At 43.8% G+C, this 13612-nt stretch overlaps 1 protein-coding gene across 1 annotated transcript in view; it reads right to left on the reverse strand.

The window, feature by feature from the left end:
* LOC126323717 (uncharacterized) overlaps positions 1 to 13612 on the reverse strand; it is a 93751-nt gene that overhangs the window by 33739 nt on the left and 46400 nt on the right. Inside the window, exons 3-4 of the mRNA XM_049994712.1 lie at positions 9950 to 10036; positions 4872 to 4983 (exon numbers count right to left, since the gene is read on the reverse strand). Of these exons, the coding sequence (XP_049850669.1) occupies positions 4872 to 4983; positions 9950 to 10036 (199 nt within the window). The remainder of the gene's footprint in view (positions 1 to 4871; positions 4984 to 9949; positions 10037 to 13612) is intronic.

Consider the following 13612-nt stretch of genomic DNA (forward strand, 5'->3'; position numbering starts at 1 on the left):
CCATTTGAGGAAAAGGAGGAGGTGGGGGAATGGGATAAGATCATACAGGATCCGCGTGGGGGAGATGGATGCGATAGGTGAGGCTAACAGCATGGCGTTTGAGGATTTGAAGGGATGAGAGTGCGAATGAGCGCCGTATATATAAGCCATCTAGAGGGCGCCTTGTCAGTCTGAGATCTTAGCACAGTCGACGTCACGTGATTGACAGCGGCGCCCTCTGGATGGCTTATATAATACGGCTCTACCTCGTGCTCTCGTTGTAGTTCGCTGGTTGTCCTCGGAGGATGCCTTCTCCGGTCGAAGGCGAAATGTCAGGGGAGAGTCTTATGTATGGATCACGGCATCTCAGCCCAGGAGTGTTAAGTGATAACAACACCTGTCGTGAAATCCTTCATTCTATGATCAATGTTCGACTTTGTTGACACAACCACAGTCTCACCTCCACTTGCATCACTTCATCACTATCAAAGTGAAAAATGGTTCAAATGGATCTGAGCAGTATGTGACTTAACTTCTGAGGTCATCAATCGCCTAGAACTTAGAACTAATTAAATCTAACAAACCTACGGACATCACACACATCCATGCCCGAGGCAGGATTCGAACCTGCGACCGTAGTGGTCGCTCGGCTTCAGACTGCAGCGCCTAGAACCACACGTCCACTCTGGCTGGCTATCAAAGTGAATTCCTCGAACGTTTTCTTTAAGTTTTGGAAGCGGATGAAATCGGTTGGGGCTAAGTCGGGACATTATGGAGGCAAATTGATGACAGTGAACCCAAGGCGTCGGATTGTTGCACATGTCCCACCGCTCGTGTGTGGTCGGGCATTGTCGCGCTGAAGGAGAGGGTGTTTCATGTGTGGAGAAAGCTCTTCGTATTTGTTCTTTTACTTTCCTGAGCTTTTTCTCATGTACCGACATAGTTACGTTACGCACCGCCATGTCACATGCTACATTTCGGAGACCTCTAGCGGCAGAGAACTGCAAATGGCGTCAGCCAAGTGGGAAAGTCGACTGAGTACCAAGCGTCTCATGTAATACCTCAACTCTTACTGAAAGCAGAATATAAAATTCGGTGGCGTTACCTTTCAGCGTACCTTCGTATATTAATGACCTATCAGACAGTACTTATAGTAGCACCTGAATTTCGGGGATTATGTAGCTATTTGTAATGAAGCACTATTTGATGAAACTTCTCTAACATCTAGTCAGATCTTGATAAGCTTTGAAACGGTGTAAACATTGGTAACTTTCTTTAAATAAGCAGAAATTAAAACTGTGAACTCCACAAAACGCAGAAAAATAATATTGTGCATCTACAATAATGATGAGTTCCTCAGCAGAATAAGTGAACTAATAACAAATATTGAGTGCATCAATTTGTATGTATATAAAGTGGAATAATAACGTAAGATTAGTCGTAGGTAAAGCAGGTAGCAGACACATCTCGTCATTGGCAGAATACTGGGAAAATGCAGTCTGCGAAGAAGACTGCTCCCACAACACACGTGGGTCCATGGGTCCAGTCTTAGAATACGGCTCAAATGTACGAGAGCTATACCAGATAGGGCTGACAAAGGATTTAAATGTATGCAAAGAAGGGCTACATCAATGATCATGATTTGTTTGACTCACAGGAGAGCATCAAGGAAACGGTGAAAAACCTAAATTGGCAGATGCTTAAAAATAAATGCCCATTATCCCACAAATTTTCAGGACCCAGTGAAGAATGTAGAAATATGCTTCATCTCCCTAAATTTAGCTCAGTAGTATCCGCCCCCAGTAGCTGAATGGTCAGCGCGACAGAACGTCAATCCTAAGGGCCCGGCTTCGATCCCGGCTGGTCGGAGATTTTCTCCGCTGAGGGACTTGGTGTCCTGTTGTCGTAATCATCATCATTTCATCCCCATCGATGCGCAAGTCGCCGAAGTGGCGTCAAATCGAAAGACTCGCACCCGGCGAACAGTCAACCTGATGGGATACCTAGTCACGCGGCATATCGAGCTCAGTAGTGGCCGTTAAAGACAAGATTACACGGCACAAAGGTGCAAGTCATTATTCCGAAGCTTCACACGCGATTAAAATGGGAAGAGACCCTAACGTGGTACAACGCTAAGTAGCGTCTGCCATGATCCTCACAATGTTTTATGGTGGCTGTAGATAGAGCTTCCAGCTAGAAAATGATACCTTCAACTTGATGACCAATTCCAGGTAAACGTGTCAGTGAAATGGAAGCAAATGTAGGAACATGGAAATGGGATTTAGATGGGAAGTTGATGTAAGGTATTTGATAGGGTATTTGTCAGGATGTAGTCCGAGGGTTGGACAATGGGCCTGGATGTAGTTGTGCTTGTGATGGGAATTTAGTGTAGCAGGGTTGCAGGTGCTGTACATGGAAGGGTGGAGTATCTAAGCTTGGAGAGAAGGTGACAGAGAAGAGAGAGAGAGAGAGAGAGAGAGAGAGAGAGAGAGAGAGAGAGAGAGAGAGAGAGAGAGAAAGAGAGAGAGAGAGAGATAGAGAAATGAGAAAGGTTCTGAAAATATGTGATGTGAATTGACCTGAAATGTGGAATGTTCAGCCCCTTGACTTGAGAAAGGGTAAAAAGGATTGAGAATTTGCAAGCACAGCTATGATAAAACGGACTATATCATCTGTGGTGGAGATAGAATATAAGGAGCTGTTAGGCCAGCGTGGTGAATGCTGTTCGTAACTCTATATGTGGCTTGCCCTACACAGCAAAGACTATACTGCACAGTGTCGAAGTGAGAGAATTCTATTGGACAATGACCAGCTTCAAATAGACCAGCGTTCTCCAAAGTACTCTGGAACGATCGGCAGCCCCAATCTGCACTGTCGTTACGACGCATTCTTTAACAACTATACGTCTGATGGACGAGTTCGTGTCAAAACGTGTGTTCTGCTGCCATCTGGAACCAAGACGCCAAACACGAGTATTAGTGGCACCATCATTTATAGACTGTTGAAGCCTCATATTCAAAGTGTAGGCTAATTGTGTGGAATGACCGCAATATAAAATTATTCAAATTCAGGTAACTGCGCAAATTTTTCTCGCCATTACAGTCGTGGCTTATCTACACTGATGTGACAAAAGTCATGGGATGGAGATATGCACATATACAGATGGCTGTAGTATCGCGTACACATGGTATAAAAGGGCAGTGCATTGGCGGAGCTGTCATTTACACTTAGGTGATTCATGTGAAAAGGTTTCCGAAGACATTATGGATGGACGAAGGAAGTAAACAGACTTTGGACGCGGAATGACAGGTGGAGTTAGACGCATGAGATATTTCATTTCGGATATCGTTAGGAAATTTGGTATTCGGAGAGCCACAGTGTCAAGAGTGTGGTGCGAATACCAAATTTCAGGTATTACCTCTCACCACGGACAACGCATTGGCCGAGTGGCTTCGGTTAACGACCGACGTCAGAGGCGTTTCTTAGAGTTGTCAGTGCTAACAGACAAAACACTCTGCGTGAAATAACCGTAGAAATCAATCTGGGGCGTACGACGAACGTATCCGTTAGGACAGAGAGGCGAACTCTGGCGATAATGGGTTGCGGCAGGAGACGACAGCTGCGAGTGCCTTTGATAATTGCACGTCATCTCCTGCAGGCCCTCTCCTGGGCTCTTGACCATAGCAGTTGGACCCTAGAAGACTGGGAAACCATGGACTGGGGCTCTTGACCATAGCAGTTGGATCCTAGAAGACTGGAAAACCATAGACTGGTCAGATAAATCTCTATTTCAGTGAGTAAGAGTTAGTAGAAGCTTTTGAAATGTGGCGCTACAGAAGAATGCTGAAGATTAGGTGGGTAGATCACATAACTAATGAGGAGGTATTGAATAGAATTGGGGAGAAGAGGAGCTTGTGGCACAACTTGACTAGAACAAGGGATAGGTTGGTAGGACATGTTCTGAGACAGCGAGGGATCACCAGTTTAGTATTGGAGGGCAGCGTGGAGGGTAAAAATCGTAGAGGGAGACCAAAAGATGAATACACTAAGCAGATTCAGAAGGATGTAGGCTGCAGTAGGTACTGGGAGATGAAGAAGCTTGCACAGGATAGAGTAGCATGGAGAGCTGCATTAAACCAGTCTCAGGACTGAAGACCACAACAACAGCAAGAGCTGATGGAAGGGTCGGCGTGTGGCACAGAGCCCACAATGCCATGGGCCCAAGTTATCAGCAAGACACTGTGCAAGGTGGGGTAGCTCCATAGTGGTGTCGGCTATGTTTACGTGGAATGGGGCCTGAAGCGATCTTTGACTGACACTGTGCAAGGTGGGGTAGCTCCATAGTGGTGTCGGCTATGTTTACGTGGAATGGGGCCTGAAGCGATCTTTGACTGGAAATTCTTATGTTTGGCTATTTGGAGGCCATTTTTAGCCATTCGTGGACTTCATGTTCCGAAAGAACATTGCGCCACGTCACTGGAACACAAATGTTCGCAGTTGGTTTGAAGAACTTTCTGGACGATTGGAGCGAATGATTTGGTCTCCCAATCGAGAGGTCAATTCGAGCCCAAAGCCCTGCACCGGTAACACTTTCGCATTTATGGGCTGCTGTGGAGACAGCATGGCTCATTATTTCTGGAGCGGACGTCCGATGACTTGTTGAGTCCATGCCACGTCGAATTGCTGCACTACGCGGGGAAAAAGGAGGTCCGACACGATATTAGGAGGTGTCCGATGACTTTTTTCAGCTCAGTGTGTGGTGTATGTGCGTCACTGAATTAGATATGTTTCTTCTTCATTTTCTACCAAAGTATATTGACACTAGTGGCCTACATGGCTGGTGGAATTTGGCTTCAGTATTCAGCTAAAAATTGCCGATAAGAGCTGTTAACCTGGGCTGGGACGCCACTTGATGCTGACGGAGCAGGTCGGTCTGTCCCGAGACGCCTCGCTGGGCGTCGCGATGTGCTGCAGCCGGTGCACCACGTCCGCCGCGTTCACCACCTGCAACAGGCGTCCTCTGCGTGTCTAAAAGCTCTAAACAACAGTGTGCATTCACTTGGTGGTTACACAGCCAAGTTGTTACACTACTGGCCATTAAAATTGCTACACCACGAAGATGACGTGCTACAGACGTGAAATTTAACCGTCAGGAAGGGGATGCTGTGATATGAAAATGATTAGTTTTCAGAGCATTCACACAAGGTTGGCGCCGGTGGCGACACGAACGTGCCGACATGAGGAAAGTTTCCAACCGATTTCTCATACACAAACAGCCACTGACCGGCGTTGCCTGGTGAAACGTTGTTGTGATGTCCCGTGTAAGGAGGAGAAATGCCTACCATCACTTTTCTGACTTTGATAAAGGTCGGATTGTAGCCTATCGCGATTGCGGTTTATCGTATCGCGACATTGCTCCTCGCGTTGGTCGAGATCCAATGACTGTTATTAGAATATGGATCGGTGGTTTCAGGATGGTAATACGGAACGCCGTGCTGGATTCCAACAGCCTCGCATCATTAGCAGTCGAGATAACAGGCATCTTATCTGCATGGCTGTAACGGATCGTGCAGCCACGTCTCGTTCCCTGAGTTAACAGATGGGGACGTCTGCAAGACAATAACCATCTGCACGAACAGTTCGTCGACGTTTGCAGCAGCATGGACTATCAGCTCTGAGACCATGGCTGCGGTTACCCTTGACACTGCATCACAGACAGTAGAGCCTGCGATGATGTACTCAACGACGAACCTGGGTGCACGAAAGGCAAAACGTAATTTTTTCGGATGAATCCAGGTTCTGTTTACAGCATCATGATAGTCGCATCCGTGTTCGGCGACATCGCGGTGAACGCTCGTTGGAAGCGTGTATCCATCATCGCCATACTGGTGTATCACCCGGCGTGATGGTATGGGGTGCCATTGGTTACACGTCTCGGTCACCTCTTATTCGCATGGACGGCACTTTGAACAGTGGACGTTACATTTCAGATGTGTTACGACCCGCGACTCTACTCTTCATTCGATCCCTGCGAAACCGTACATTTCAGTAGGATAATGCACGACCGCATGTTGCAGGTTCTGTGCGGGCCTTTCTGGATACAGAAAATTTTCGACTGCTGCCCTGGCCAGCACATTCTGCAGTTTCTCACCAATTGAAAACGTCTGCTCGATGGTGGCCGAGCAACTGGCTCATCACAATACGCCAGTCACTACTCTTGATGAACTGTGGTGTCGTGCTGAAGCTGCATAGGCAGCTGTACCTGTACACGCCATCCAAACTCTGTTTGACTCAATGCTCAGGCGTATCAAGCCCGTTATTACGGCCAGAGATGGTTGTTCTGGGTACTGATTTCTCAGGATCTATGCACCCAAATTGTGTGAAAATGTAATCACATGTCAGTTCTAGTATAATATATTTGTCCAATGAATACCCGTTTATCATCTGCATTTCTTCTTGGTGTAGCAATTTTAATGGCCAGCAGTGTAATATCAGTGTGCACCAGGAATGGAGGAATGTTCCTGTAAACAAACAAAAATTTATTACTTAACGTTGTTTTGTACAGGTAACAGTTAAAACTTAACTGTTATGCCTTGTAGGATAGGTGCAATACTGAGTCTTAAAATTTTGTCCAATCCGACATATTCAGTCACCGTGCCTGTTTCAAAACACAATCACTGGAACAGCAACATGAAAGTAAGGTAGTCCTTGTACTTCATGTACTGACATGAGACATCAGTTTGTGTATAATATAGGCTGTTTAAAAATAGTAACATATTTTAACAATTTTTTGACTCATGGAAGTTCATTTTGCTACTCTATTACGAATGATTTATATTTCCACCATCAGTCAGTTGTACGGAGTATATGTATGACAACAGATGTATTCGTTATGTAATTTTGGGACCCGAGCAGATCCCACGACCAATTCTGGAGCGTAAGGTTGGCGAATTACCCCAGTTACGATACCTTAATATCCATTTATTTCAACAACAAAACGAACAGACAGAAGCGACAACTTGGGCTACTAGGGCACACACTAATTGCAGACTTACAAGGCTGAAGGATATACTTGTTTCATAGCCTTTTGAAAGAATTGTCATCCATGCCTTCTGACGCAAACAGATTTCAGCCCGTTAATATCGGAAAAGTACGTAATCGCTGAAGTATAATCTCAGTGGAGTCCAACGCCCACTACTGCGGCCTTAACAGAAATGATAAATCTCGACAGTAGCTCCCCTCAATTCATAACCGCCATGAGGACCACTTATGTCATCCTGCAGCCTCGCCAATTCACTCAAAGCTGAAAGCCGGAGCTCGGCAGCAATTAAATCCACATTAATATACAACAAGTAAAATCTACAGCGATATCAGCCATGTCAACAGCTGCCCAGCTGATTTGTGCAGCACATAAAACCACTGGTAAATATTAACAACGAACTGCTAAAAAGCTAACGAGCGCAATGGCTTCAATGATCTGTGCAGCCCTTAAATCCACATGAAAATTTAATCACAGCTGCAACAACCCAAGCGAATTCAATAACTGCCTAGCTGATCCTTGCAACTCTTAAAATTGTATTAAAATTTTAACACAAGTACAAGGCCACTCACGTCAACGGCCAAAGAATTCCCTTCGAGGAACGGAAAAGCCAAGATAGCCACCTCGAAAAGGCTCATAGCAGAGCTCATCGAATCACTCGCCGACAACAACCTTCAGCCTCTGTGATGCTACCAGAACTCCACACGGGCCCTGCCCTACGCAAGAAGGTAGTGCCTGCTTATCTTGCGCGAGACAGATCGAACCAGCGGGTCTATAAACCTTTCGACGACCCGAGCCGAAAGGCAAGAGATACCCTCGCGGCAATTGCCATACGGCACAATTTTGTATAAGAATTCTTCACCAATAAAAGTCACTGCTGCTATTACTCTCTTTTTGAGGTCACTTATATTACTAAGAAGGGGAAATGAAAACTCCACAAGGAACGCTCACGCAGGACCTCTCGTGGAGATCTTTGAGGTCAAGAAGAGTCCTTGCCACCTCGTGTCTTAATATATAACTGGCATGCTTTATTATGCCAGTGTGAGTGGGGATCCGTCCTGCTGGAATACGAAACCATTGCATTCCTCCTGAAGCTGTGGAAAGCGCTGCCTCTGCAGCTTATGAACATAGCTCATTACACTCTTTATTTCGTTCTCAAATGAGAACGCACCATAAACCTTTTCATAAGAATATTCGTTTTAAGCGAAGCTCTTTTATGATCAGTTACTTTATGAATGATCTAGAGTCTCCAGTGCGGACGTTAGGCCTTTGACTTTATCTATAACATGAAATGTTGCTTCAGCACTGAAAATTAAGCATGGCAGACTTGTGCCATGTTCTCCAAGAAAGCACTGCTGATATCAACATGTTTCCTTTTATCACAACCCTTAAGATTAATGACAGCCTGTGCTCCAAGTACAGTAGTTGACTTAACACTCACCATATAGTAGTATGCGAAATTATTATTAAGTCCTCTGATTGGGCAGTGAGTATATCAAATGTTGCCGAATGCTCTCAACTCCAAACTTGCGGAAACGTCCTCGTAAAAATTCTTTTGTTGAAAGAACCGCGTTGGAGCTCAGACTGATCTTATAAATACGATCGCCTCATGGACTAGCATATAGCTGCGTTTCTCTGAAGATCTAAACCACACACATTCTATCAACACATTTACTTCCAGTTTGCTCGTTCAATTGTAACTTAAGTTTTATAATAACACGGTAGAGCAATTGTAATTACATAGAAAAATAAAGCAATACTATTAACTTTAAATGTTGGCAAATATTCTGTGATTTGTTCCCGTATTGTAGCATGAGCCCATCAACAAACAGAAATTTAAAAAAATGAGCTAATTATTTGTTACCTATCTCGTATTATTATGTTTAATTTCAAGATACATCAAGGACATGAGTCAGCTGTCACCAAGACATTACGCACGTGCTCCTGTTTCAGTTAATGGGCACGATCTTTGGAATATGTCACACTTGACAGACAACGCCGAAATGACGATATTTCCAGATATTTGTAGAGAAAAGAGCTATTTTATTTAGGTACGCCTCCTCATTTTCAAACAGACGTAAGCTCGTCACTCCAAAACTAATTAGAGTCCGAGATTGTTACGTGAAGTTGCAGATAAGTCTCTGCAACTTGTGATGAACTGTAAATATAAGTTTCGATGACTGGTTACACAGTGTGTTGTTGTGGCATTAATCCAATCTAGAAGTATGCACACAGCCTTCACTAATGTTGTTATGTGTAAAAGCTCATTATATTCTTTTCCAATTATTGTTGAATATAATTTAGGAATAAGTCACCCAATAAGACACTTATGGAATTTGCTTTTCTAAACCACTGAACAGACATAAATAAATAGTTAATATCACGCACTTACGTTTAGCTTCCTATTATTCGGGAACAGACATTTTCAACAGATTTCTACTAGCCATAAAAAGGTTTACTATTAGTAAACTATAATTTAAGGGGAGTCTTAAGGATGTACCTGTGGCCAGCTTCTTACCTTACTGAGAAATTTCTTATCAGATGCAATTGATGTACACGTTATTAATTATATGACATAAAATGAACGTTTCATACAATATGACTTCGGCATAGCTTCAGTGGCGTTATGCGACTAGTGAAAGCACCCTGTGAACTGCTTCTTTTTTCATGATGCCAGGATTCATTTAGAATCTGTAGAAGTGACATTGGTATATCAGCCCATTTACAAATAGATATTATGTACTTCTATTTTAGTGACATGTACTACATCATCACGGACATTCTCACTATGAGACTACAGAACGAATTCTGTATCTAACCTAGGCTCAATTAAGACGTATGAAGTCAGGAGCAAAAGTAATAACAACGGTAAGAGGTGTGAGGGCTGGGTTTGTGGAATCAGTGTTCACAAATATGATGGTGTAAACTCACCAAGCCGACGAGTGCAAGTCCCACCACCACGAGAGTCGAGCCCATGGGATTGATGAAACACAGCTTCCAGAACATCGGACCATCATCCTGTAACGCAACGACACAAATTCAGTGATTTATTCACAGTGTTGATCACAAATCACTACAGATATGGCGCCCATCACTGTGGTATACGTTCTTTCCAAGTTAGTTGTTACATATTTCAATGTGATGTGCTGGTGTTAGTGGTGCAAGAAAATCGCGTATGAAATGGACGCAACAAGACATCCGTGGTGTCAGAAAGGTAATAGGAGAGATGTCAATAACTACCGACCTGTTTCACTGCTGGCATCATCTTCCAAAAGTGTTGAGAAGGTGATGTATTCCAGAATAGTATTTCACCTGAGCTACAACAATATCCTCAGTAACCCACAGTTTGGGTTTCAGAAAAGTTGTTCGACTGAGAATACTATTTACATGTTCACTCATCAAATTTTACGAGTATTAAGTGATAAAATAGCGCCGGTTGGTATTTTCTGCGACTTATCTAAGGCATTTGAATGTGTGAATCACAATATTCTGCTAGATCATTTGAAGTTTTATGAGATTTATGGATAATGTCATATCTAACCAAAAGAATGCAGAAAGCTGGACTTTGTAATTCAACAAATGTAGTCCGGCGACATTATTCTGACTGGAGAGAAATCACGTATGGGGTTCCCCAAGGCTCAATCTTAGGGTCACTATTGTTCCTCATATATGTAAATCAACGATCTTCCCTCCAAGATACAACAATCTGTATTAGCTCTGTTTGCAGATGACCCTAGTATTGTAACCAATCCATACCTTCATACAGAAACAGAAGAAATGATAAACAGTGTTCTTAAAAGTATCTTTGGCTGCTTTTCTGGGAATGGTCTCACCGTCAGTTTTAGAAAGACACAATATATTCAGTTCTGCACATCTAGGGGTTTCGCACCAGATAAGTGGAACATCTAGTGAGGTTTATAATAAACAGAGTCGAAACTTCAAAATTGTTAGGTGATCATGTTGATGGGAATTTAAGTCGGAAAAAGCTCATTTTGAAACTTCTAAATAAATGTGTTTCAGCCACATTCGCAAATCCTGGGGAGAGACAAATCAGTAAGTTGACATATTTTGCCTATTTTCATTCAATAATACCCTATGGAATAATGTTCTGGACTTAGTCATTTTTCAAAAAGATAGTTTTCATTGATCCAAAACGTGCTGTAACAGTAATATGTGGTGAACACCCATAATCGTCTAATAGACATCTGTTTAAGGATTTGGGCATTCTGACAATTTCTTCAGCGGATATTTATTCCCTCGTGAAGTCTGTTGTAAATAATCCACTGCAGTTCAAGAGGAACACTGATATACACAATCACAATATCATCAGAAAAAATGACACCCATTACGCCACATAAGGTTATTTTTAGCACGGAAAGGTGCACAATGCCACATCAAAAATTTTTGATAAGTTACCCCGTGATATAAAGTGTCCGACAGATAGCAAAGTAAAATTTGGAAACAATCTAAAAAAGTTTCTCCTTGACAACTCTTTCTATTCTAACCAAATATTCAGAAGACTGATACTCATTAAGAGGTAATTTTCAAATGAATAGTAGTGATTCAGTAACTAAGCGGATTTAAATTACAGAGAGTGTGAATAATTGGTTAAATTTTGAATAGCAATAAAGAAATGAATTAAATAAGTTGTCACAAGCTAGATTTTTGCACACGCAAGTAAAAAGCCGTGAATGGGCGAACAGAAAAATTGAAGGCGAACTTGAATTCCACAGACAATATTTCGGATGTTGTTCAGAGATATTTTCTAACCTAGAGTCACCTGTGGTTCTTAACGAGAAATAACGTAGTTTTTGTTTATTCAATTCGACCCTGCCATAGCTTAGTGCGTTAACGCGCCGCTTATGGGATTTTGGAAGTACAACTTGCCCCGAATTGAATGTACCCCGTGAATTAACTTCGAGGGCTGCTGAGCTGGTCAGCCTGGACTCCTTTTCAGGTGTTAGTCCCATGTCCCACCTCAGATAGAAAAACGTTCTCACCGTTGACCAAAGGTTTCACACTAGATACAGAGAGATGGGACATTAGAGATTCCATACTGGAGGGGGGGTCTTCAGAAAGGACGTCCCGCCACTCACTGACCGCAAGATTGCCACAACCCAAACGACAAAGCTGAGTCCATAGAGCAGCGGGGAAAGGGATGAAGAAAGATGAAGAAGAGAATGGTTTACTCGGTTTGTAACTGCACTTACCTTTGTTTCTGTGAAAACTGCTTCTAGCAGTGAAAGAGCCTGTACTACGCCGTTGTGTCGCTGCCCAGTTTTTAGTGAAAGTAATAAGAATTGGCAAGAAAGCCGCCATGGAGTATCGCAATAGCATCAGTGGGCTGGCAGCCGCAGTGTGGCGACGTGTGGGCCAGAATAATATGTATGCAGAAGGACTGTGAGGCAGGGTACCCGCACCCGGCGAAAATCGCAGCGTGAAGCGGTAACAGGCATAGAGGGCGGGCCGGTGTCACCACACTAGGGCAGGGCCTTGTTACGGGCTGCGTGACTGGGTGCCAGGTTTTAGTATAACAAATGCGCGCCAGAGCCTTATAGGTCTGAATCTTGAGGCAGAGAGGGATGTTACGGTCACGGCCTACTGATGCTACCGGGCGCCCTCCGGCCTGTCGTCATAATCGCAGGGTGCTACATGAGCATCTCCTCGCCAAACCAGCCGGCCGGAGTAGCAGAGCGGTTCTAGGCGCTATAGTCTCGAGCCGCGCGACTGCTACGGTCGCAGGTTCCAATCCTGCCTCGGGCATGGATGTGTGTGATGTACTTAGGTTAGTTAGGTTTCAGTAGTTCTAAGTTCTAGGGGATTGATGACCTCAACAGTTAAGTCCCATAGTGCTCAGAGCCATGTGAACCATTTTCCTCGCCGAAGCGATCGTTTGTATTGCATTTTTTTGTTTTGTTTTAGGGCGCAAACACAACTAGGGTCATACACACCCATGTCAGAACTTTAGACGAAGAGAGGGGTTAAAAATGACTACAAGTTAATTCCAATCGACGGAAGAGAAGGAAGCTAAAAACAGGGATCTGGAGAAAGGTCTATTAAAGGACGCTATGGAGAAACGGAGGTACTGAACGAAAAGTTAAATGGCCTTCGCCGCAAGCTTGACTGTGCATAGGCCTGCATCTCTTCGTCCGAGGTTAATCGACGACCACGAATGTCCATAATCAGAAATCCAAAAATATGGAAATTGGATGGGGAGAGATCGGGGCTGTGAAGAAGATATGTAAGGGTCTCCCAACGAAACCTCTGCAGCGTGGTCGAAACGATCTGGAAACAAAATGTCCGCCTACATATTACCATGGTTGTTTCGAGTACCTTGCTGAAATTTCTCTAAGAAATCCTTACACGTCTTTCATACAGTCCCGATCTCTCTCCATGTGATTTCCATATTTTTGGAGCTTTGCAGAAAGGAATTCGTGGCCGTCGATTTCCTTCGGACGAAGAGCTGCACGCCTGAGTACAATCGCGGTTCCGTAGGCAACTGCAAACGTTTTTCCATATGGGCACTGAGCGTCTTCTCTCACAGTGGGATGAATCTATAACAGTTATGGCTGTTACAATTGAATTAATAAACAG

This window comes from Schistocerca gregaria, chromosome 2 (genome assembly GCF_023897955.1).
Source record: "Schistocerca gregaria isolate iqSchGreg1 chromosome 2, iqSchGreg1.2, whole genome shotgun sequence".
NCBI classification, from domain to species: Eukaryota; Metazoa; Arthropoda; class Insecta; order Orthoptera; family Acrididae; genus Schistocerca; species Schistocerca gregaria.